Source organism: Hypanus sabinus, chromosome 10 (assembly GCF_030144855.1).
Source record: "Hypanus sabinus isolate sHypSab1 chromosome 10, sHypSab1.hap1, whole genome shotgun sequence".
In the NCBI taxonomy this organism is placed as follows: Eukaryota; Metazoa; Chordata; class Chondrichthyes; order Myliobatiformes; family Dasyatidae; genus Hypanus; species Hypanus sabinus.
This window is the reverse complement of record NC_082715.1, coordinates 72173664-72197013: the sequence shown is the minus strand read 5'-3', so window position 1 is coordinate 72197013 and position 23350 is coordinate 72173664. Positions and strand designations below refer to the sequence as shown.

General features: G+C 39.2%; 1 protein-coding gene across 1 annotated transcript in view; it reads right to left on the bottom strand.

Moving 5' to 3' along the window:
• Window positions 1-22093: 22093 nt before the first annotated feature.
• The window catches only part of LOC132400744 (CUB and sushi domain-containing protein 1-like), a 2029389-nt gene continuing 2028132 nt past the window's right edge, over window positions 22094-23350 (bottom strand). Inside the window, exon 70 of the mRNA XM_059982042.1 lies at window positions 22094-23246. Within this exon, the coding sequence (XP_059838025.1) occupies window positions 23087-23246 (160 nt within the window). The 3' untranslated portion in view covers window positions 22094-23086. The remainder of the gene's footprint in view (window positions 23247-23350) is intronic.

The following is a 23350-nucleotide window of genomic DNA, read 5'->3' as shown; positions in this document are numbered from 1 at the left end:
TTCTTCCAGACTTTTACAGGAAAAAGATAAGTACTATAAACAGACAAAGACTGAATAACAGCCAATATACAAAAGAAGACAAACTTTGCAAATAAAAACAATACTGAGAATATGAGTTGTAGAGAGTCTATGGAAGTGAGTCTGTAGATTATGGAATTGGGTTGGAGTTGTGATAAATGAAATTATCCTTTCCAATCAGGAACCTGAAGGTTGAAGGGTATACCTGTTCTTGAACCTGGTGGTGTGGCACCTAAGGGTTTTGTACCTCCTGCCTGATGGTAGGAGCGAGAAAAGGACATGCTTAGGATGGTTGGATCCTTGATTATGGGTGCTGTTTTTTTCGGACAGCACTCCATTGTAAATGTTCTCAATGATGGTGGGGGGTAAGGTGAGTTTGCTGGCGATTGGCTGGACTCTATCCACCACGTACTGTAGCCTTCAATATTCCTGGGAATTTCTGTTTCCATACCAGGCTGTGATGCATACAGTTAAAATGCTAACTGTATCCTTCAAAGATTCAGGTGATATGCTAAATCTATGAAAACTTCTAAGAAAGTAGAAGTGTTTTTGTGCTTTCTTTATGCTAACACTAATCTACTGATCCCATGACTGATCCTTTGATCTGTTAATGCTAAGGAATTTAAGCAATCCCCACCTCTGTTCCCCTAATGAGGACTGGCTCAAGGACCTCCTGCTTCTTCCTCCTGAAGTCAGTAAACTGCTCTTTGGCTTTGCTGAAAACTAATTCAATTCTTTTTATGTTTAATTGTCATTCAACCATACATGAATTCCCATGAATACAGTCAAAGAGACAGTGTTACTCTGGGGTGAAGGTGCAAAACACAGTACCAATAGTCACGCAGCACAAAACACAGAAAAGCTAGCAAGCGCATAAAGATATCAGTCGGAGCCGACGCCCTCCACTGGAAGTGGTGTGGTGCAACAGCCAGGCTGGTGTCAGTGCTGCCATCCAGAGTTTGTCGGCAGAAGGCAAGCTGTGTTGTGATCTATGGCATTCATGGCTGAGGTCTGGATTATTTTTTTGGAAATCGTGGAAGTTGAGGTAGCTGGCTTACAAACAGAGACAATATGTGGTGAAGCGAGGCTGTCGATACGGCAAAGCTACAGTCAACAAGATCAGTTCTAACATAAAAGGCAGACAAAATCGAAAGGATGAATACAGGACAGGAGGCGATGTATTTGAATGTGCGCAGTATACAGAATAAGGTAGATGAACTTGCAGCACAGTTGCAGATTGGCAGGTATGATATAGGCATCACTGAATCATGGCTGAAAAATTATAGCTGGAAGCATAATGATCAAGGATGCACGTTGTATTGAAAGGATAGGCAGGAATTCTAAGGGGACTGCATTGTTCTGTGATTATTAACCTTTTAGATAATATTGGAAAATTGCAAACTCTTCAAGAACTCCATTCTTCAAGAAGGGACAGAGGAAGAAGAAAGGAAACTATGTCTAGTTAGTCTGACCTCAGTGTTTGGGAAGATGTTGGCATCAATTATTAGGGATGAGGTCTTGGTACTTGAAGGCACATGATAAAAAAGGCCATAGTCAGCATGGTTTCCTCAGGGGAAGATCTTGCCTGCCAAAATAATTGGAATTATTTGAAGAAATAACTATCAGGATTGACAATGGAGAATTGGTTGATGTGTGCTTGGATTTTCAGAATGCCTTTGACAAGGTGCCACACATCAGACTGTTTAATAAGGTACCAAGCCCATGGGGTATTACAGCAGAGATTCTAGCATGGATAAAGCAATGGCTGATTGGCAGAAGGCAAAGAGTGGGAATAGAGGGAGCCATTTTTGGTTGGTTGCCAGGGACTAGTGGAGTTCCACAGGGGTTTGTGTTGGGACCAATTCTTTTTCATTATATATCAATGATTTGGACAATGGAATTGATGGTTTTGTTGTAAAATTTGCAGATGATATGAAGATGGGTAGAGAGGAAGGTAGTTTGGAGGAAGTAGAGAGACTATGGAAGGACTTGGACCAATGGGAATGGGTAAAAAAGTGGCAGATGGAATACAGTTGTTGGGAAGTGTATGCTAGAATCTCTGCTGTAATACCATGGGCTCATATCTTGTTAAGCGGTCTCATGTGTGGCACCTTGTCAAAGGCATTCTGAAAATCCAAGCACATATCAACCAATTCTCCATTGTCTATCCATGCACTTTGGTGGAAGGAATGTAAGGGTTGACTATGTTCAAAGGTTTCTAATGCACCATCAATAACCCTCGGAGACGGGAGGCGAAGGATAGGCTTTTATTAGCAGCGAGAGACCACCACACAACATGCTGGAGACTGAGGGAGGAGCAGTGCCTCCAATCGCCTTTATCCAGGGGTCTGTGGGAGGAGCCACAGGAGCAGTCAGCAGAGGGGCGTGTCCAGACAGGTACATGTAGTTCACCACAGTTTCAAAGGTACATTTAGTGTCAGAGAAATGAATATAATAAACATCCTGAAAGACTTATTCTTTGTAACCATCCACAAAAACAGAGGAGTGCCCTAAAGAATTAATGACAGTTAAATGTTAGCACCCAAAAACCCATCCCCAGCTCCTTCCTCCCACGAGTAACCAGCAGCAAAGCAACAATCCTCAGAATAGAGATGTGTCCTTTTAGAATAGAGATGAGGAGGAATTTCTTTAGCCAGGGAGTGGTGAATCTGTGGAATTCCTTGCCACAGGCAGCTGTAGAGGCTTAGACTTTTTTGTATAGCTAAGGCTGATGTTGATAGATTCTTGATTGGTCAGGGCAAGAAGGGATATGAATAGAAGGCCGGATATCGGGGCTGAGAAGAAAATTGGATCAGCCAAGATGGAATGATGGAGCATATTCGATGGGTCAAAAAGCCTACCTCTGTCCTATATCTTATGGTTATTTTCTTTTCACCACTCCATTTTCAATTGATCTGTAATCCTTTCTCATCCAGATGCTCCACAGCTAGGTATGGTACTGCTCTGCCCAAAACTGAAACAAATTGTAGAGCTGTGAATGTAGCCTAGTCATCACAAGTCTCCCCTCTATCTGTTTTTGTTTCCCACTGCCTCAGGAAAGCAGCCAACCTAATTGATGATCCCTCCCCACCCCAGTCATTCAATCTTCTCTGCCCTTTCATTCAGCAGAATATATAAAAGCTTGAAAGCACACACCACCAGACTCAAGGACAGCTTCTATCCTGCAGTTACAAAACTGTTGAATGGAGCTCTTGTGCAAAAAAAAAGAATTTTTTCTCTTTCAATCTTCCTCATCAGGGCCTTTGCACTGCACCTCCCGGCACTGCACTTTATCTTGTAACTTGAGGAAGATGTGTACTGCATGCCAATGATTTTTCCTTCTGTCTCAATGTACTTGGACAATGATCCTGAAGAAGGGTTTTAGCCTGAGAAATCTACTTTTTTTATTTCCATACATGCTGGCTGACCTACTGCGTCCCAGCATTTTGTGAATGTTGCTCTGGATTTCTAGTATCTGCAGAATCTCTTGTATTTATAGAATGATCTGTCTTGATGACATGCAAACAATCTTTTCACTGTTATCTCGGTACATGTGACAATAATAAACCAATTACCAGTTGTAGCCTCCTTATGTCCTCTTCACAGCCTAATTGTCCATTCTTTTGTGTTAAGCATTCCTTTGCCAGAAAGCATCTTGTTTCCCATTCCAGACTTGTCAGTTCATTTCTGATGCCATCAAAACTGGTCTTTTTCTACTTAGAAATTCAACTAAAGAACCAGTCTTTGATCCTTCTGCAGAATTATATTGAAGGGTTCGAGATTTTTTGTAATTCAAATTTTTATTATTATTTATTCTTATTTTACAAAGCAGCACAGCATATCATAGAGCAGATACAGTACAGCGTATTTCCACAGCCATCCCATGACAGGAAAACATATAAAATTAAGAAACAGAAAAAAACTTTTAATTTAAGTTTAAATTAACATACAACCAAAATTGATCCCATGCGTCTTGCACTTCTCCCTCACTGTTAATTCTTCCCAACATGTGTTCATGTGATGAAATCTTAACCATTTCCTCAGTCCATTCCCTCACAGTGGGACATCTGTTTTTTTTTCCAGTTTTGCAATATAATTCTTGCAGCTGTGATGAGACACACCTTTAAAATAGTAAATTTGTCATTGTTTACATTAGGTATCATTGTCCTATCACCCAGGAGACAAAGCTGTGATTTTTGAAGAAAATGAGAGTCATTGCTGATTTATTTTAAAGGGTGGGGGAATGGCTGTTTGGAAACAAGGAAGTCTTATTATTGTCACATAAGAAAAATAAAAAATTGCTTGCTATTCATGCAAAATGAATCATTACAACAGTGCATTGAGTTTGTACAAAATAAATCAATATCAGAGTGCAGAATAATGTGTTACACTTATAGTGGAAGTGCAGTGCAGGTAGATAATAAGGTGAAAGATCATAATGAGGTATATTATGAGGTCAAGAGTCCATCTTATTGTCCTAGGGAACTATTTAATAGTCTTATTATAATGAGGTAGAAGCTGTCCTTAAGCCTCATCATTGAGTCTTTGAACACCACCTGAATCAGAGGTGAGATGCTACCACATTTTGTTATTGGATGAATTCAGACTTCAAAGATCAAAGGAAATTATTCCCAAAATACATTTATTTGTAGCAGAGGTTGAATAGTTTGTGAATATTCAGGGAAGAAACAGTTGAATTGGGTTGAGAGGGATAATAAATCAGCCATGATAGAATGGTGGAGCAGATTTGAAGGGCCAAAAGCATAATTTTGCTCCTGTGTCATCTGGCCTTGTGTCTGCATATACTACCCTGAGATTCATTTTCTTGCAGGCATTCACAGTAGAATCAATGAAAGACTACACATAGAGATTGACTAGCACCCGATGTGCAGAAGAAGAAAACTGTGCAAATACGAAACAGAACAAAATAAGAAATAATTATACTATATTGAAAACATTAGTTGTAGAGTCCTTGGAAGTGAGTCCGTAGGTTGTAGAATCAGTTCAGTGTTGAAGTGATGAAGTTATCCCTGCTGGTTCAGGAGCCTGATTGTTGGTGCCTGTGCTTCCCGGTGGTGGAAGCATAAAGACAGCTTGGCCTGATGGTGGGTCCTTGCTGCTGCTTGTTTTGCGATAGTGTTCCTTGTCAATGAGCACAATGGTGAAGAGGGCTATTCCTATGATGGTCTGGGCTGTACTACTTTCTTGTAGGTATTTCTGTTCTTGGGCATTGGTGTATCCATAGCAGGCCATGCTGCAACTAGTCAGGGTACTTTTGAAGTATTGTGCTAATTTCTTTCTAATGTTTATAAACCTTCACTTCCAAGAAAATGGATAGAATTGGAATTGGTAGACAGAGTGCAAAGCTTTCCTTGCATACAGTCCATTCAGGTCTATTCATCACACAGTGCATTGAGGTAGTACAAGGTAAAACAATAACAAAGAGACAACTAATGTGATACAATCACAGAGAAAGTGCAGTGCAGGTAAACAACAATGTGTAAGGCCATAATGAGGTAGATGTTGACATCAATACATGCAAAATGCTGCCTGGCCTGCTGTGTTCCACTAGCAGTTTGTGTGTGTTGCTTGAATTTCCAGCATCTGCAGATTTCCTCGCGTTTGCGCTTTTAAAATGCTGGAGGAACTCAGTGCGTCAGTCAGGATGTATGGTGAGGGATAAACAATTGATATTTTAGGCTGTTACTCTTCATCAGGACTCGGCCCAAAATGTTAACTCTTTACTCCTCTTCATAGATGCCACTTGACCTTCTGAGCTCCCTCATCATGTTGCTTGTTGCTCTGGATTTCCTGCATCTGCAGAATCTCTTATCACCATTCAATAGACCATAAAAAATAGGAGCAGAATATGCTATTTAGCTCATCAAGTCTGCTCTGCTATTCCATCGTGGCTGATTTATTATCCCTCACAACCTCGTTCTCCTACCTTCTCCCCATAATCTTTGATGCCCTGACTGATCAAGAACCTGTTAATCTCTGCTTTAAATATGCCTGACTTGACATCCACAGCCTTTGTTAGAAATGACTTCCACAGACACAACACTCTTTGGCTAAAGAAATTCCTCTCATCTCTGTTCTAAGTGGATGTCCTTTTATTCTACAACTGTGCCCTCTGGTCCTACACTCCCCTCACTAACAGGAAAAATCCTCTCCACATCCACTCTATCTAGGGCTTTCAATATTTGATAGATTTGAACAAGATTCCTAAACCCCAATGAGCGTAGGCCCTGAGTTATCAAACACTTCTCATATGGTAACCCTTTCATTCCCAGGATAATTCCTCTGGACCCTCTCCACTGCTAGCACATTCTGTCTTAGATAAGAAAGTCAACAATCTTTTGACTGAAATTGTTGCCATTTAGGACAGTCTTGAGAATTCAAGATTCAAGATTGTTTACATAATTTTCGATACACAAATGTAAAGGGGAACAAAATAAGTGTTACTCCAGATCCAAAGCAGCACAAAACAGGCAATAAGAAAAAGAATGCAATAATAAAAAAACAATGAATATAAATTCATAAGATGGCTTCTATGCATAAATTAACTGTATGTCCATAAAGTGACACTAGGCACAGGAGTGTCTGAACAAAAAGTGACTCTGTAATGTAGAGATGATGTATGGGCTCTATGTCTTTTGAAAAATAATCTGGCTCTGCTACAATAGCAGGTGCAGGTGCTTTATTAAGTTGCAGTGCAGCAGCACTGGCACTTGGACTGTTGCTGTGGCTCAGAAGAGAAGTGGAGAGATGAGGACTGGTGTAGTGATGGGGATTCCATAGTTACAAGAGTAGACATGAGATTCTCTGGGCATGAAAGAGACATCTGGATGATATGTTCCCTCCCAGTTGCCTGAATCAGGAATGTCTTGGATCGGGTCCCCAGCATTCTAAAGGAGGAGGGTGAGCAGCTGAAAGTCTTGGTACATATTGGCACCAATGACATAAGTAGGAAAAGGAAGGTGGTCCTGAAGACAGAATTTATGGAGTTTGGTAGAAAGCTGAAAAGCAGAACCTTAAAGGTAGCAATCTTTGGATTGCTGACTGGATCATGTGTTAGTGAGGTGAGGAATACAGAGATTTCGCAGATGAGTGCAGGAAGCTGGACTTCAGATTGATGGATCATTGCAATCTTCTCTGGTGAAGGTATGACCTATACAAAAGGAACAGTTTACACTTGAACCCAAGGGACTCCAATGTCCTTCTGTCAGGTTTGCTAGATCTGTTGGGGAGGGTTTAAACTAAATTGGCAGGGGGATGGGAACCAAAGTGATAGGGCTGAGGTGGGGCAGTCACTGTACAACTAGATGCAGTGTACAGTGAGGCTATTAGGAAGAACAAGCAGAGACATGGAAAAATTACAGTCAGTGGAATGAGTTGCAGTGTAATATGAGAACAATAACTAAAATGGTGACAAATACAGGACCAAAGGTGTTATATTAGAATGTATGCAGAATGCGGTAGATGATTTCGTTGCGCATTTTGAGTCTGGTAGATATGATGTTGTGGGTATCACTGAGTCTTGGCTGAAAGAAAATCAGAGTTGGGAGCTTAACATACAAAGATACACATTGTATCATAAGGTCAGGCAGGTAGGAGGAGATGGTGGGTGGCTCCATTGGTAAAAAAATAAAATCAAGTTTTTAGAAATGTGATATAGGATTGGAAGATATAAAATCCTTGTGGATGGAGTTAAGAAACTGCAAGGGTAAAAAGACCCCGATGAGAGATGTAAACAGTAGCCAGGATGTAGCCTACAAATTAGAAAGGGAGACAGAAAATGTACATCAAAAGAGCAATGTTATGATAGTCATAGTGGATTTCAATATGCTGGTAGATTGGGAAAATGAGGATCCCGAGAGAGAGAATTTGTATAGTACCTACAAGGTAGCTTTTCAGAGCAGCTTGTGGTTGAACCCACAAGGGGAAAGGCTATTCTGCTTTGGATGTTGTGTAATGAGCCTGATTTGAGCTTAAGGTAAAGCAACCCTAAGGAAATAGTGATCATATGAGAGAATTTGCCTGAAATTTGAGAGAGAAGATGAAGTTGGATGTTTCAGTATTATAGTGGAGTAAAAGGAAATACAGAGGCTTGGGAGAGGAGCTGGCCAAAGTTGATTGGAAGGGGAAACCTACAGGGATGATGGCCGAACAGTTATGGCTGGAATTTCAGGAGTGATTCAGAAGTGCTGGACAGTTTTGTCCCTAAGAAGTAGTATTTTAAGGGCAGGAAAGCACAGCCACAGTTGAGAAGGAAAGTCAAAAACAAGATTAAAGCAAAAAAGAGAGGATATAATAGAGCAAAAAACTCAGTGAGGTATTAAAGGACCAGGATGCTTTTGAAAGCCAACAGTTGTTCATTTTTAAATTAAGAATGCCATAAGGAGAGTAAAGGTGAAAATAAACTAGCCAATGATATCAAAGAGGATACCTTAAGTTTTTCTGAAATATAAAGAGTTAAAGAGAGGCAAGAGTAGATATTGGAACTCTAGAAAATGATGTTAGGTAGTTATGTGGGAACAAGTAATGGAGAAGAAAAGACTATGTTGAAAAACTAGTGCTCGGAGTTCTAATGAGATGAGCTCTAGCAAAACAGATAATGAGAGTTGAGCAGACTCCTTAATGACCATCCAAATGTTAATTTATATTGTTCAAAATCATGAATATGGAATTGAAGAATGATAAATCATTGAACCTGGGCTGGCTCTTTGAAGAAGCTGTGAATCAGTTTCTTCCTTCAGCTCCCTTTTCTGTCTTGTCATTCTTTTACCTCTTTGAATGCAAGTCTAGTATTCTTTTATAAAGTTACTTATAAATCTGCTTTCCACCAAACTTCTTAATGCACAACATCTCAGATGATCATCACCCAGGTTTGGTTAATGGCTTCTCTCCCAGTGAGAACCACTTCTCCTGATTCACTCTTCTGTCAAAGCTCTGCTAAAAGTTCAAAGTAAATTTATTATCAAAGTACATATAAGGTACAATATACTATTCTGAGATTCACTTTCTTGCACAAATTCAGTGGATCAGAAAAATACATCAGAGTCAATGAAAAGTTACATAGAAACAAAGACAAACAACCAATGTGCAAAAAAGACAAAATGCAAATTTAAAAAAGTAAATAATACTAAGAACATGAGTTGTAAAATCCTTCAAAAATGAGTCCATAGGTTGTGGAATCAGTACAGAGTTCAGATGAGTGCAGTTATCCTTGTTGGTTTAGGGTCCTGATGAATCTGTTTGACCTTCCCTGCACCAAAAGAACGGCCCTGGCTTTCATGTACTTAACAAAAAACACAGTTACCCACAGTAGCTCTTTCATTAGTACCTCCTGCAACCTCTCCAAGGCTTGATGTCCTGTCCAACTATGGTAGTGAAGATTGAATACACTTTTCCAGGAGAGGTCTAAGTATCATGAAAGAGATTAGTTTAGTCTATCTTGCTTTTGTGCACTCAGAGTGGCCCCACTAATGCAAGCAGCAATCTCATTTGCTTTGTTAACAACTTTCACATTCTTTCTAAGAGCCTTTTATAAACATATAAATTTTTTTTGCGAGTAGAAATAAATACAATAATCAGGGGTCACAGAAATAGTTACAGCTTCAAAGTAAAATATGGCTACCATCATCTACAAAATATTTATCCTCTAGATCCCTTTGCAATTGTACCATTTCTTTGTCCTCCCTGAATGACTGAACATAGAACAGGATCAGGCCCTTTGACCATTCTGTGCTGAACTAATTAAACTAGTAATTAAAGGTGAAACTAACCAAGTTGCTTCTGTCTACATAAGGTCTATATTGCTCCACATTCAGCACATACATGTGTCTATTTAAGAGAACCAGCCTCTATCATCCTTGCCTATCATCAAGGACCCTGAACAACCAGACCATGCTTTTTTCTTACTGTTCTTCTGAGGCAGGGGTACAGGTTCTTACCGCCAGGTTCAGGAACAGTGATTACTGTTCAACCATCGTGGTTCTTAACTTCATTCAGCTCAACAATGACCTATCATATTTTCCTCCACCAACATTCCTGGTAGCACATTCCAGGCACCCACCACTCTCAGGAATATAGAACATTAAACTCTGCAGGTCCTTTGTGCTGACCTTATAATGATCAATCTTACCCTTCCATCTGCACAGCCCTCCATATTTCTATCATCCATGTGCCAAAACTTGCCCTGCACATCTCCTTGGATTTACCCTCTCTCACCTTTAATGCATGCCTTCTACTATGAAACATTTCAAATCTAGGTATGAGATTCAAGCTGTCGACTCTATCTGTGCCTCTTATGATCTAGTAAGCAACTATCTGCCTTTCAGCCAATGCCACTCCAGAGAAAACAACCCAGGTTTGTCCAACCTCTCCTGATAACTCTCCTGATACCCTTTAATTCAGATGGCATCCACAGTTGTAAATACAAGATTCTCCAGATGCTGCAAATCTTGAGCAACATACACAAAATGCTGGACGAATTTGGGTCAGGCTGCATCTATCGACTAAGTATTTGACATTTCAAGCTGAGACCTTTCATCAGGACTGGGAAGAATGAGGATGAAGCCAGAATAAGAATGTGGGATGAGGAAAAGCAGTACAAGCTGGCAGGTGAAAGGTGAAACCAAGTGAGGAGGAAGGGGGGCATGAAGTAAGAAGCTGGGAGGAGATATGAGGAAGAGGAAAAGGGCTGAAGAAGAAAGAATCTGATAGAAAAGGGCAGTGAAGAAAGGCAAGGAAGAGTGGAACCAAAAGGAAGTGATGGGAACGTCAGAAGGAAAGTAGTAAGAGAGGAATCAGAATTAGGTTTATTATCACCAGCATGTGTTGTGAAATTTGTTAACTTAGCAACAGCAGTTCAATGCAATACATAATATAAAAAATAAATAAGTAAATTAATGACAGTATGCATGTATTTAATTGATTAAACTATGCAATCACAGAAATAATATTTATTTAAAAAGTGAAGTATTGTTCAAGGGTTACAAATTGGATGGGAGAAGGGAAGAAGTTGTTCCTGAATCAGTGAGTTAGTTTTTTCAGGCTTCTGTACCTCCTACTTGATGGTAACAATGAGATACAAGCAATCCCTGGGTTCTGGGGGTACTTAATGCTGGACGCTGCCTTTCTGAGATGCCTCTTTTTGAAGATGTGCTGGGTAATTTGTAGGCAAGTACCCAAGATGGAGCTGACTAAATTTATGACCCTCTGCAGCTTCATTTGGTCCTGTGCAGTAGCCCTTCCATACCAAACAGTGATGCAGCTTGTCAGAATGTTCTCCTCAGTACACCTCTAGAAATTATTGAGTATTTTTGTCTACATACCAAACCTCTTCAAACTCGTAATGAAGTATAGTCACTGTCTTGCTGCCTTTATAGCTGCATCGATATATTGCGACCAAGTTAGGTCCTCAGAGATCTTGAGACCCAGGAACTTGAAACTCTTCAGTTCTGATCCCTCTATGGGGATTGGTATGTGTTCCTTCATCTTGCCCTTCCTGAAATCCACAATCATCTCTTTTGTCTTACTGACGTTGAGTGCAAGGTTGTCATTGCGACACCACTCCGCTAGTTGTGTATGCCCTCTCATCTCCATCTCAGATTCTACCAACAATGATTGAATCATCAGCAATGAGAGGCTGAAAATGTCCTCGAATACTCCTGCCAGTTGGTTGGCAGCCCACTGATTCAAAGCATTCCTGTAAGTGCTTCTGTGCTTGCCTTGTCCAGACCTTGGTCCTCACTACTGGTGCTGCAGTCTCCAGTCTCTGCCTACACTCAGGGAGTAGAAGTACAGCCAGGTGATCAGACTTCCCGTAGTGAGGACGTGGAATAGCATGGTAGGAATTCTTGATGGTGGTGTAGCAATGGTCCAGTGTGTTGTTTCCTCTGGTATTGCAGGTGAGCTGTTGAAGGTAATCGTTTGGTGGATTTTTTCAGACTGGCCTGGTTAAAATGCCCCAAAACGATGGTGAAGTGTTAGGGTGCCCTATTGAATGGGAAATGGGAAAATAGAGATGACTTGGTGGGGAGAAATTACAACAAGTTGGTGAAATCAATGTTTATGCCACCATGGAGGAGACTATATGGACCGAATGAGCTGTTGCTCCTCCAACATGAGTGTGATCTTATTATGTCAGTAGAGGAAGCATTGGACAGAGATGTCAGTGAGGGAATGGGGAGCTGAATCTCACTCTGTTTTGATGTACATTTGGTAAATAAATGAATCTGAATTGAATTGAAATAGGCAGCTACCAGGAAATCCTACTTTTAGTGGCAGGCAAAGCGAAGGAGCTTAATGAACTAGTCCCCCAATCTATGTGGTGTCTCACCAATGTAGAGAAGTCTGCACCAGGAGCACTGGCTACAGTAGAAGATCCTGACACACTCACACATGACGTATCGCCTCATCTGGAAGGACTGTGTGAGGCCCTGAACGATAGAGGGACGAGGTGTATGGGCCAGTGTAGCACTGGTCACACCTGCATTTCATCTTTATTCTATCCACTACACAGTTGGTTTGTTTTAATTCTCACCCATGATATCAGCATGGTGATCTCATTGTACCAGTGGCTGTAAATGTCATGGACTGATGGGCCTGTACTATTTTAGTTTTTCCTGAAATAATTTTGAGACACACAACAACAAGCATTGAGTCCCAATAAAGGACCTCAGCGTGAAATGTCAACTATATATTCCTTTCCATATATGCTGCCGACTTGCTGAGTTTCTCCAGCATTTTGCATGTGTTATACATTTGGCAAATATGCTGGCTCAAAATCTTTATCTCGATCTACTTCAGAATTGGATATAAGCCAGTCAAGGGGATTTCAGAAAAATTCTTTGGCAGTGTTTGCACAAAGTAAGGTTGGTAAAGTGTCATAAACCTCAAAGTAAATTTATTATCAAAGAACAGTTATGTCACCATGTACTACCCTGAGATTAACTTTCCTGTGGGGCATTCACAGTAGATACAAGAAATGCAATAGATTCAGTGAAAAAAGCATGACAAAGGTGCACAAACAACCATTGTGTAATAATCAAACATTTACTGGAGTATATCTCCTCTTCTATTGTCCAATTAAGACACATTCAGGGGATTGCCATTAAACTTAAAATTAATTCAAAATTTTTTTGCTTTTGTTACTTTTCTCAACTCTCTCATTCTAAAACAGGATTTCAAAAACCAACATGGATGTCAATTTAACTTACCAAATAAAATTAATCTTCATGCAATATTTTAGAGGAAAATTACTTTAATTTGACAATTCTGTTTTTGACTTTGGTGTAGCTCATCTAACATATCATACTCTATAAACATTTTGGCCCAGATTTTGTGCTGGTGGTGATGAATCTGTTAGTATTCATCATTATGTTGTGAAATTGTCAACATTTGGATCTGATGCCATTGCTGACAATAAAATAGCTAAAATAACTGGGCCCAGAACACACACACTCTTATGACTCAAACAGAATTTATTTTACTTGTGCATGAGGAGAACAGCAAGGTCCCTGTCACCACACATGATGTTTCAATACAAAATTGGCTTATCAGTTATGGATCTTGACCATTTGGTAAACTGTATGTTTGAATTCCAAACTTGCAAAATCAATGGCCATTCACAATTGGGATTTAAAAAGTCAATTGAAACTTCAAGTGGAGAACTGATGATATTTTGAAGCTAGGAAAGAGAATTGTCCATTTGGCTTGTTTTTAATTATTTATTTAGAGGTGCAGCACAGTATTGGCCCTTACAGCCCTTTGAGTCGCACCAGCCAGCAAACCCGAATTTAACCCCAGCCTAAAAAAGGGACAACTTACATACTGCTTAGTAGGTTAATTAACCCATAAGGTAAGTGTTTCGAATGCGGGAGGAAACCAAAGGGCATAAATCCCACTCATTCTATAGGGAGGATGTACAAACTGGTGATGTTGAAATTGAACTCTGAGCTATGATAGCATTGTGCTAACCAGAATGCTACAGTGGAACCCCAGGCCATAGTTTCTGAGCAGGTCTTTGCAGCTTGGTCTTTAAATCAGATTGGTGCAGATTCATTGAGTACAGGAATTGGTATGTTAGGTGGCAGTTATATAAGCCTATTGACCATCAAACATAGGAGCCAAGTTAGGCCATTTGGCCCAATGATTCTGATGTGACATTCTGTTATGGCTGATTTATTATCTCCCTCATCATCCATACTCTCCTGACGTTTTCCGGTAATCTTTGATGCCCTTACTAATCAACCTCCATTTTAAATATATCCAATGATTTGACCTTCACAGCTGTCTGTGGCAATCAATTCCACTGTTGTTGGTAAGACTACACTCAGTTTTGGTCACACAGTCATTAGAAAAGGTGTGGTAAAACTGGAATGACTGCAGAAAAGATATACAAGGATGTTCTCTGGACTAGAATTGGGAGCAGTTGGCCAGGCTAGGTCTATATTCCATGGTGTGTCGGAGAAACAAAGGCAATGATATAGGAGCATTTAAAGATATGAAAAGCATATGGAAGGTGAATAGTAACAGTCTTTTCTCCAGGGTAGGGGAATCCAAAACTAGAGGGAATGGGTTTAGGGTGAGACGGAAAGATTTAGAAGAGACCCAAGGGACACTTTTTATGTAAAGTGTTGAGTGTGGAACAAGCTGGTTGAGATAGAAATATCGAAAACCTACAGCACAATACAGGCCCTTCAGCCCACAAAGTTGTACCGAACGTGTCCCTACCTTAGTAATTACTAGGCTTACCCATAGCCCTCTATTTTTCTAAGCTCCATGTACCTATTCAAAAGTCTCTTAAAAGAGATAGGTACAATAGTATCAGCAAGCACTTGGTTAGGTACATGGACTGGTAGGACTTAGGAGTATATAATAATAATAACTATTTATTTATAAACCACTTTTTATACAGATGATGTAGCTCAAAGTTACAATGGCATAAAAGTGTAAACATGAAATAAAATTAAAAAAAAACATGGAAATAAAAGACAATTAGATGTTAGTTAAAACCAAGGTTAAATAAATAGGTTTTCGAGGTGCCATTTAGGTGTCAATGGAGTCTGCATCTATTATAGTTTTAGGTACTGAATTCCACACTTTATGTGTTGTTTAATTATCTTTTGAGTCAGATACTTTAAATTTAAGGGACCAGCAGAAGTGAGCTTGAGCAGGATTATAAGATGAAAACAATTCTGTAATGTACCCCAGTTCCAGATCATTAAGAGTGTTTAAAATCAAGAGAACTTTAAAATCAATTCTGCAAGTTAAAGGAAGCAAATAGAGATTAGGTAGGAAGGGAATGATATGTTCCCTCATCCTGGTTTTGGTTAAGTCCAACAGAAGAGCTCTGAATGAGTAGAAGTTTGTCAGTAGATTGGTTTATGGGCCAAATGCAGGATATAGGTGCTAGCTTGAGTAGTCACTGTGGTTAGCAAGGACTGGAAAAGTCTGTAACAATTCTCTATGACTCCATCCTAAACCCATGTGTCTTGTTTGCAGTAACAACCAAATAAACTACTTCAATGCATTCCCAAAATTACATATTCCACACATAAGACAAAAAAATTATTGTGGTGAAGTATTTAATTAGAATTTTAAATTAGCTTCAAAGGTGGGCAGCATTGCACAGGTGTGAGTACAGTCTTGTATCACAGGTTTTAATGGTAGAAAGGGAATACTCTTCATTGTAACAGGCCACTGCAATGGTAACTTTTCATGTGCAATAAAATCAAAAGTTTAAAACCAGCTATAGATACTACTCTTTAAACAAGATTTCTTTTTTTTACATTATAGGGAAAATTACTTCTTTTACATAGTAAAAACACATTTATTTTAACACCTTTTTACCTACAATATTGTAAAAGGTCTGGCATATTTAATAATTTTACAAATTCCTCATTAAAAATATATCTCTGTACAAAAGGATCTCTTGCACCTACTTCAAGTTAACAGCAGTAGTGGAATGGTATAATGATAATGCCGCTGTTGCAATGGCATTGAAGTGATAGGTAGGCATTTTTACAGCATTTTTTATGTTTTTACAAAATATTTTACACAGAAAACATTATTGCAACCAGCCTGAACAAAGGCAACACCTTTTAAGATACGGAGCAGCGTAAAACACAGAAGTAAATGGTCTTGTCTCTGAAAGTCTTCTCTGGGGTATTTTCAGCTTGAATTCAAATTGCCCATTTTCTCCATTTCTCTCAGACCTCTCTTCAACCCTCTCAAGGGAGCTGTACTCTCAGTATTTTCCAAAGAATGAATTGGGAGCTCATGTCCTTAATCAAGAATTGAGCACCGCTGTACAGAGGTAGGAATGAGGATTTGAAAGGGTTCTGTTTTACAGTGTAAGATTTAGAGTTGCTGCTGTACTGCTGAGTCTGTCTTACTACCTAGAAAGAGGGTGCCATTTCAATGTGGATGTATGCCTGAATCTTATATTGCATGACTTCCCATTATGATCCTACCATCCAAATGATAACTTTAAAATCAAACTCCCTTCTAATGATTCCGCTCTCCTTGCAGAGGAGTGTTGGATCTTGTGTTTTAATCGCTGGAGAGTGCAGGGGAATCCTAATGCAATGTGAAAGGGAAACATAATGACAGAAATCCTAGTAAAATAAATCATATTCCCTTCCACCATCAAATTTCTGAACAGACAATGAACCAACCCATGAAAACTACCGCAATATTTTATTCTCTTTTCACAATACTTATTTATTTATTATATTTCTTATTGTAATTGATGGTACGTTTTATGTATTGCACTGTCTTGCTGCCACAGAACAAACTTCATGACATACTTCAGAGATAATAAATCAGATTCTGATTCTGAGAATTTGGCCATTGATGCCACTGGCTAATATGACTGGCATTCTGCCTGATACTATCAGTATAATCAAGAAAGAACATCAATAGTTCTACATCGAATTCTGGCTTTGGTCTACCAAATGTGTTTTCCACATGATTCGGCTCTGACCGGATGTTTTCTCTCACCATAATTGCCTAAACTGTACTTTCAGTGATATTATGAGGTTTGCCTCCCCTAGCCATGTTACCTAGCATAATGCAAAACATATTATTCACCAATAAAAGTCCAAAGTAATCCAATTTGCATTTCAAAAACCAGTTATCACATCAATCTATAAACAGGGTAATGACACGAAGCTGGGCGGCAGTGTTAGCTGTGAGGAGGATGCTAAGAGAATGCAGGGTCACTTGGATAGATTAGGCGAGTGGGCAAATTCATGGCAGATGCAATTTAATGTGGATAAATGTGAGGTTATCCACTTTGGTTGCAAGAACAGGAAAACAGATTATTATCTGAACAGTGGCCGATTAGGAAAAGGGGAGGTGCAACAAGACCTGGGTGTCATTGTACACCAGACATTGAAGGTGGGCATGCAGGTACAGCAGGCGGTGAAAAAGGCAAATGGTATGTTGGCATTCATAGCAAAAGGATTTGAGTACAGGAGCAGGGAGGTTCTACTGCAGTTGTACAAGGTCTTGGTGAGACTGCACCGAGAGTATTGTGTACAGTTTTGGTCCCCTAATCTGAGGAAAGACATTCTTGCCATAGAGGGAGTACAAAGAAGGTTCACCAGATTGATTCCTGGAATGACAGGACTTTCATATGAAGAAAGACTGGATCGACTAGGCTTATATTCACTGGAATTTAGAAGATTGGGGGGGGGGAATCTTATTGAAGCATATAAAATTCTGAAGGGATTGGACAGGCTAGATGCAGGAAGATTGTTTCTGATGCTGGGGAAGTCCAGAACGAGGGGTCACAGATTAAGGATAAAAGGGAAGCCTTTTAGGACCGAGATGAGGAAAAACTTCTTCACACAGAGAGTGGTGAATCTGTGGAATTCTCTGCCACAGGAAACAGTTGAGGCCGGTTCATTGGCTATAGTTAAATGTAAGTTAGACATGACCCTTGTGGCTAAAGGGATCAGGGGGTATGGAGAGAAAGCAGGTCCAGGGTTCTGAGTTGTACGATCAGCCATGATCATGCTGAATGGCAGTGCAGGCTCGAAGGGCCAAATGGCCTACTCCTGCACCTATTTTCTATGTTTCTGTTTATACTGTTTATTTATAAACAGTACAATTAATAATAGTATGTTGCATTAGGATTTTAAAGGGAAATTTATTTATAAGTTCAGTTGCAACCTATTGTTGCCTGCTTGATTGTTTGCTTATTTATTTAATTACTTTAGAGATACAATCAGAATAGACTCTTCCAGCCTTTTAAGCCGCACTGCCCAGCAACCCATCAATTTAAGCATAGCCTAATCATGGGACAATTTACAATGACCTGTTAACTGCTACTTCTCTGGATTATGGGAGGAAAGCAGATCACTAGAGGGAGTGTACTAACTTGCTTAAAGAGGTTGCCAGAATTGAATTCTGAACTTCAATGCTCCAAGCTGCAATAGCATCGCACTAACTGCTACACTTTTGTGGAATGATACTTTGAACAAGCTACAAATTTCTAAATTTAGAACATAGCACAGTACAAGCTCTTCAGCCCCCAATGTTGTGCCGATCTTTTAATCTACTCTGAGATGAATCTAACCCTTCCCTCTTACATTACCCTTCATTTTTCTATCATCCTTGAGCCCATGAATTTCACCTTCAATGAATTTCAGCTTATGGCATTATGCAGCACATAATATGCAGACTTTAATGGGATATTGTTCTGTGAATAGCGAAGTTTGCTTTGTGATTCCTGTTTTGTCCTGTTCAGTGGGAAACTAATATATTTCTCCTGTAATAAACCAACACTTCAAGTATGAAACCTGGTTACAGTTTTGTCTCCACACCCAAAAATATAGTAGTTTAGACTGTTGACTAGAATAAGGATATAATGGAGAATATCAAGGGCTCAGTTTATCAGCATGCCTCGTCATATGATTCAAATAGATGCATTTAGTTTTAAGAGCTTAACAAGAAACTAAAATTATAAATATGCCTAAGATTACATTGTTGATGTACATGCCAATAAAATAGAGCAGATTTGTTTGTAATAAGGCTTGTAGGGTATTAGTGAATATAGAACAGTACATTACAGGCTCTTTGGCCCATGGTTTGTGCAAACCCTTGAGTTCATGGTATTTTGCCAACTCATTAACCTACTCCAAGACCAACCTATCACTTCCCTCCAACATAGCTCTCAATTTTTCTTTCATCCATGTGCCTATCTAAGAGTCTCTTGAAATGGCCCTGCTATATCTGCCTCTACTACTACCACTGGCATCGTCTTCCACATTCCTATCCTAAACTTCCCTCTCAATACCTTAAAGTTATAACCCATTTGTTTGAGCCATTTCCACCCAAGGAAAAAGGTGCTGGCTGTCCGCTCTGGCTAGGCCTCTTAACATCTTGCACATTTTTATCAAGTCACCTCTCACCCTTCTCTCCAAAGAGAAAAGCCCTAGTTCACTTAACCTATTCTCATTAGACTTGCCCTCTATTCCTGGCAGCATCCTGATAGATCTCCTCTGCATCCTCTCTAAAGCTTCCACATCCTTCCTATAATGTGGTGACCAGAATGGTACACAATACTCCGAGTGTGGTCTAACCCAGATTTTATTGAGCTGCAGTATTATCTCGTGGCTCTTGAACTCAGTCCCCTTACTCGTGAAGGATACACCTTCTTAGCCACCCAATAATTTTGAGGAATCTATGAACATGAGCCTAAGGTGTCTCTGTTGCTCCACATTGTTAAGAATCCTGCATCCTGCAATTAACCCTGTATTCTGCCTTCTGCTTTCAAGTTCAATCTTCCAAAGTGAATCACTTCACTTTGTGCATGACAGATCACTTCGCTGGCAATAAAGAGATTAAAGAAGAATTGGTCTTTGCTTGACTTGGTAAGTATTTACAGTATTGTCTATTTTTAATTTCAGATTTCCAGCACCTGTAGTTATTTTTTGCGTTTCAACACATTGTCAGATGTTTAATCATCTAAAGTTCAGACCAAATTTCTAAAGACATTTTCCGAATTGGAAACCTCATACATAGAAGTCATAGAATACTACAGTAGAGAAACAGTCCCTTTGCCCCACTTATTCCATGCTGCCTAGTTCCATCGAACTGCACTCAAGATCATAGATCTTCATGGCCTCCCATCCATGTGCCCAATAGAGATTATCATTAACTTCCAGTTACCTCTTCTTTTACTATCTCCTTTTCATCAAGAAACCTTCCTTAGTTGATGCATGATAAACAAAATTGTTTAAATTTTCCAGGTTTGTGCATTTGATTAAAATCTGATCTTCAGCAAGCTGTATCAGTTATGCTGGTGACCTAGTGAACATGGTCAACATTGATACAACAACACTTTCACAACTAAATCTAGAGAACCTTTATGATTCAAGTTATAAATATTTTTCAAATTATTATGTCCTTTATATCTCTACAAGTCTAGTTATTAATTGCTGATCAGAAAACAGACTATGCATCTAATTAAAAAAGATAACAAAGCCCATGTGATTTATTAGACCATAAGACATATGAGCAGAATTATGCCATCTAGCCCATCGTGTTTGCTCTACCATTCTATTATGGCTGTTTTACTATCCCTCTCAACCTCATTTTCCTGCCTTCCACCCCATAACCTTAGACACCCTGATTAGCCAAGAACCTGTCAATCTCTGCTTAAATGCATCCAGCCATCTGTGGAAGGAATTCACTACCCTGCGGCTAAAGAAATTCCTCCTCATCTCTGTTCAAAATGGATACCCCTCTATTGAGGCCGTGTCCTCTGCTCCTAGTCTCCCCCACTGTAGGAAACATTGTCTCCACATCAATGCTATTAAAATGACCTCAATAAACAAGACATTCATAATGTTCTGTTTGTAAAATAGGTTTGTTTTAGCTAAACTTTGAAACAAAATATTTTATTTATAAAAGTAATCACTTCCTATTCCAATTGACACCTCACTGCAACAAAATCTTTGACTAACTTGTTCCAATAACACATCTCACTTACTAAAGTTGGGATTGGGAATCAGATTGGATTATTCAATGAGATGAAATAAGGGCAAATGATGATCAGAGTCTTGTAGAGACTGCTCAGTATATCAATATTCAATGTTTATTATGATTAAAATGTTGATAGAAGTTTGTCTCATTGTGGAGAGAAAGAAGTATTTTAAAAATGTCATTTCAGTCTATTATTGGGTTATGTAAACCCATTTAAGTAAACATCATCAGCAGTGATGTCTAAGCTTCTGTTAGACAGTGACTGCCCTGCTTCACTCCTCTCCTAGTTTACTATCACGTGGGCTTTGTCCACACCTTGGGGGATAAAACTGATTGTTGTCTGTGTGTAATGAACACACAACGATTTTCTATTTGTTGTGATGAATCACAATTTCTATTTTTTTTTGTGATTTCTGTGGTGTTCTGATGAATGAGGCAGTGTTCCCTTTTAGTAGGTTGCTACTAAAGAAATCACAAATGCTTACTGCGATTCTTTTTCACAGTATGAAGTGGTTGTCAGTAAAGCTATGAGAATAGAGGTCAGAAGTGAAGGCACTCTTTTTTGGATGAAGGTAACCTTGCCCAGAAAGAAAAGTATCCCCAATTTCCTCTTCAGTAATGTGCAACATGCACCCTTTCACCCAGAGACTAGGTTTATTTAATTGAATCAGTTTTCTGCTTCATACCCTATCCGCGTGTCATTTGCCTGGAAAGAGCAGGCAACTGGGTCACTGGTTGTATTTCATCTTGACATCAAGAATTGACAAGTACTGACTTTTTATCCCCTCATGAGCTATCTTCTTCCATGAGGGTGGAGGACATTTTCTATGCACAAACTGGATGAATAGTTGAAGGTACAGTGTATCCCAATATCCACAAGGAGCTCAAAGTAGAGACCAGGGGGGTCTCAGCACTATCTTTGCTAAGGAAATATCATCTTCCCCCTCTGCAATGCCTGAAATAAGCAACTGAAACAGACAGTTTGAGGCAACAACTTTTCATACACTCTTCTTGGGAAAATAAATAAGTATTTTCTTTTTCCTCTGGATATAATTTATAAAAAGGCAGTATTTATAGAAGCTATTTGGACAACAGAATAGAATTTTGTTATTTCTTCACTTCAGCCTGTGGAGAGACAGAAAATACTAGTTGTTTGGAAATATAATATTGTATTAAAAATTCAGCTTTTTTGGCTTTTAACAACTTATTCAAACAACAATATTCAATTGATTTCTTTTTCCCAGAGGAATCATAAAAACTCTCAATTTTGTTTCCATATACAATTATAATCTCAATGGAAACCAACTCTTTAAGAATGCATATCTGAAGGAAATAATATTGCAATGCTCTAATATCTATCCACATTGGTAAGATTATGTGATGTTCAGCAATGGAAAATTAATTCTTATTAAAGCAAATTTTGCTGTTACGTACAATGGACAGTGTGGCAAAACCCTGTACTCTAATTAATGCCAGTATCCTGCTCATTCATTCATAATGCACTAGTGCAAAGAATTGTGCAGTAAGCTTTCCATATAATGAATGAAAATAATTCCAACGCTGCCCTGCTTGAGGATGATGGTCCTCTCTTTTTGTGTGAAGTAGGCAGCTGCAAATATTAGGTTCAGCTAGAGTCTGTTAGTATCGGTAGTGGAATAAGTTTGTTCTCCTTGTCCATTTTCACCTCTTCTTGGAAGAATATGTAGTCAAAAAAATAATCTGATATTTGGGTAGGTTATGTCATCCGGATGCCTAACTCGCATCTCCCCAAACAGATCCGCTATTTGGATTCAAAGCAGAAAGATTCAAACCCATCCAAGGTTTCGGTCCTTCCTGTGTTAGACACCTGAAGGAATTGCTTTGACTGTTTGTCTGAGGGGATTGTCCCAGCCAAAAGTAAGAGACTCCATTGCCTTGGTTTGTTCTATCAAAAGTTGTCAGAGTACCACTGCAGAGCAAGCAGTAAGACAGAGCGATGTGGTTGGAACATGGCACTGGAGTGGTTACTGCTCACCAGGTAGAGGTATGGCTAATATCAGTTACTCAGCAGTCAAACTGATGGCTATACAACTGTACACACAGTGTTCAGTGTTGTGTCAAACCTCACAGCCTTTGCCTCGGTAGGCTTTAAGTTAGTATCATACATTGGATTTTCAAAAGAAGCCTGTCCATTTGTGTTTTCATGGCCAACATACCCATTATATTGTACTTTTGGTCTTGTTCTGGAAGGAATAGAAAGAAAAATGTTAAATTTATTTTTTATATATATCAAGTTCCTTAAAAACAATTTTTAGAGGGAGAAAGAGAAATATATATAATTTTAATA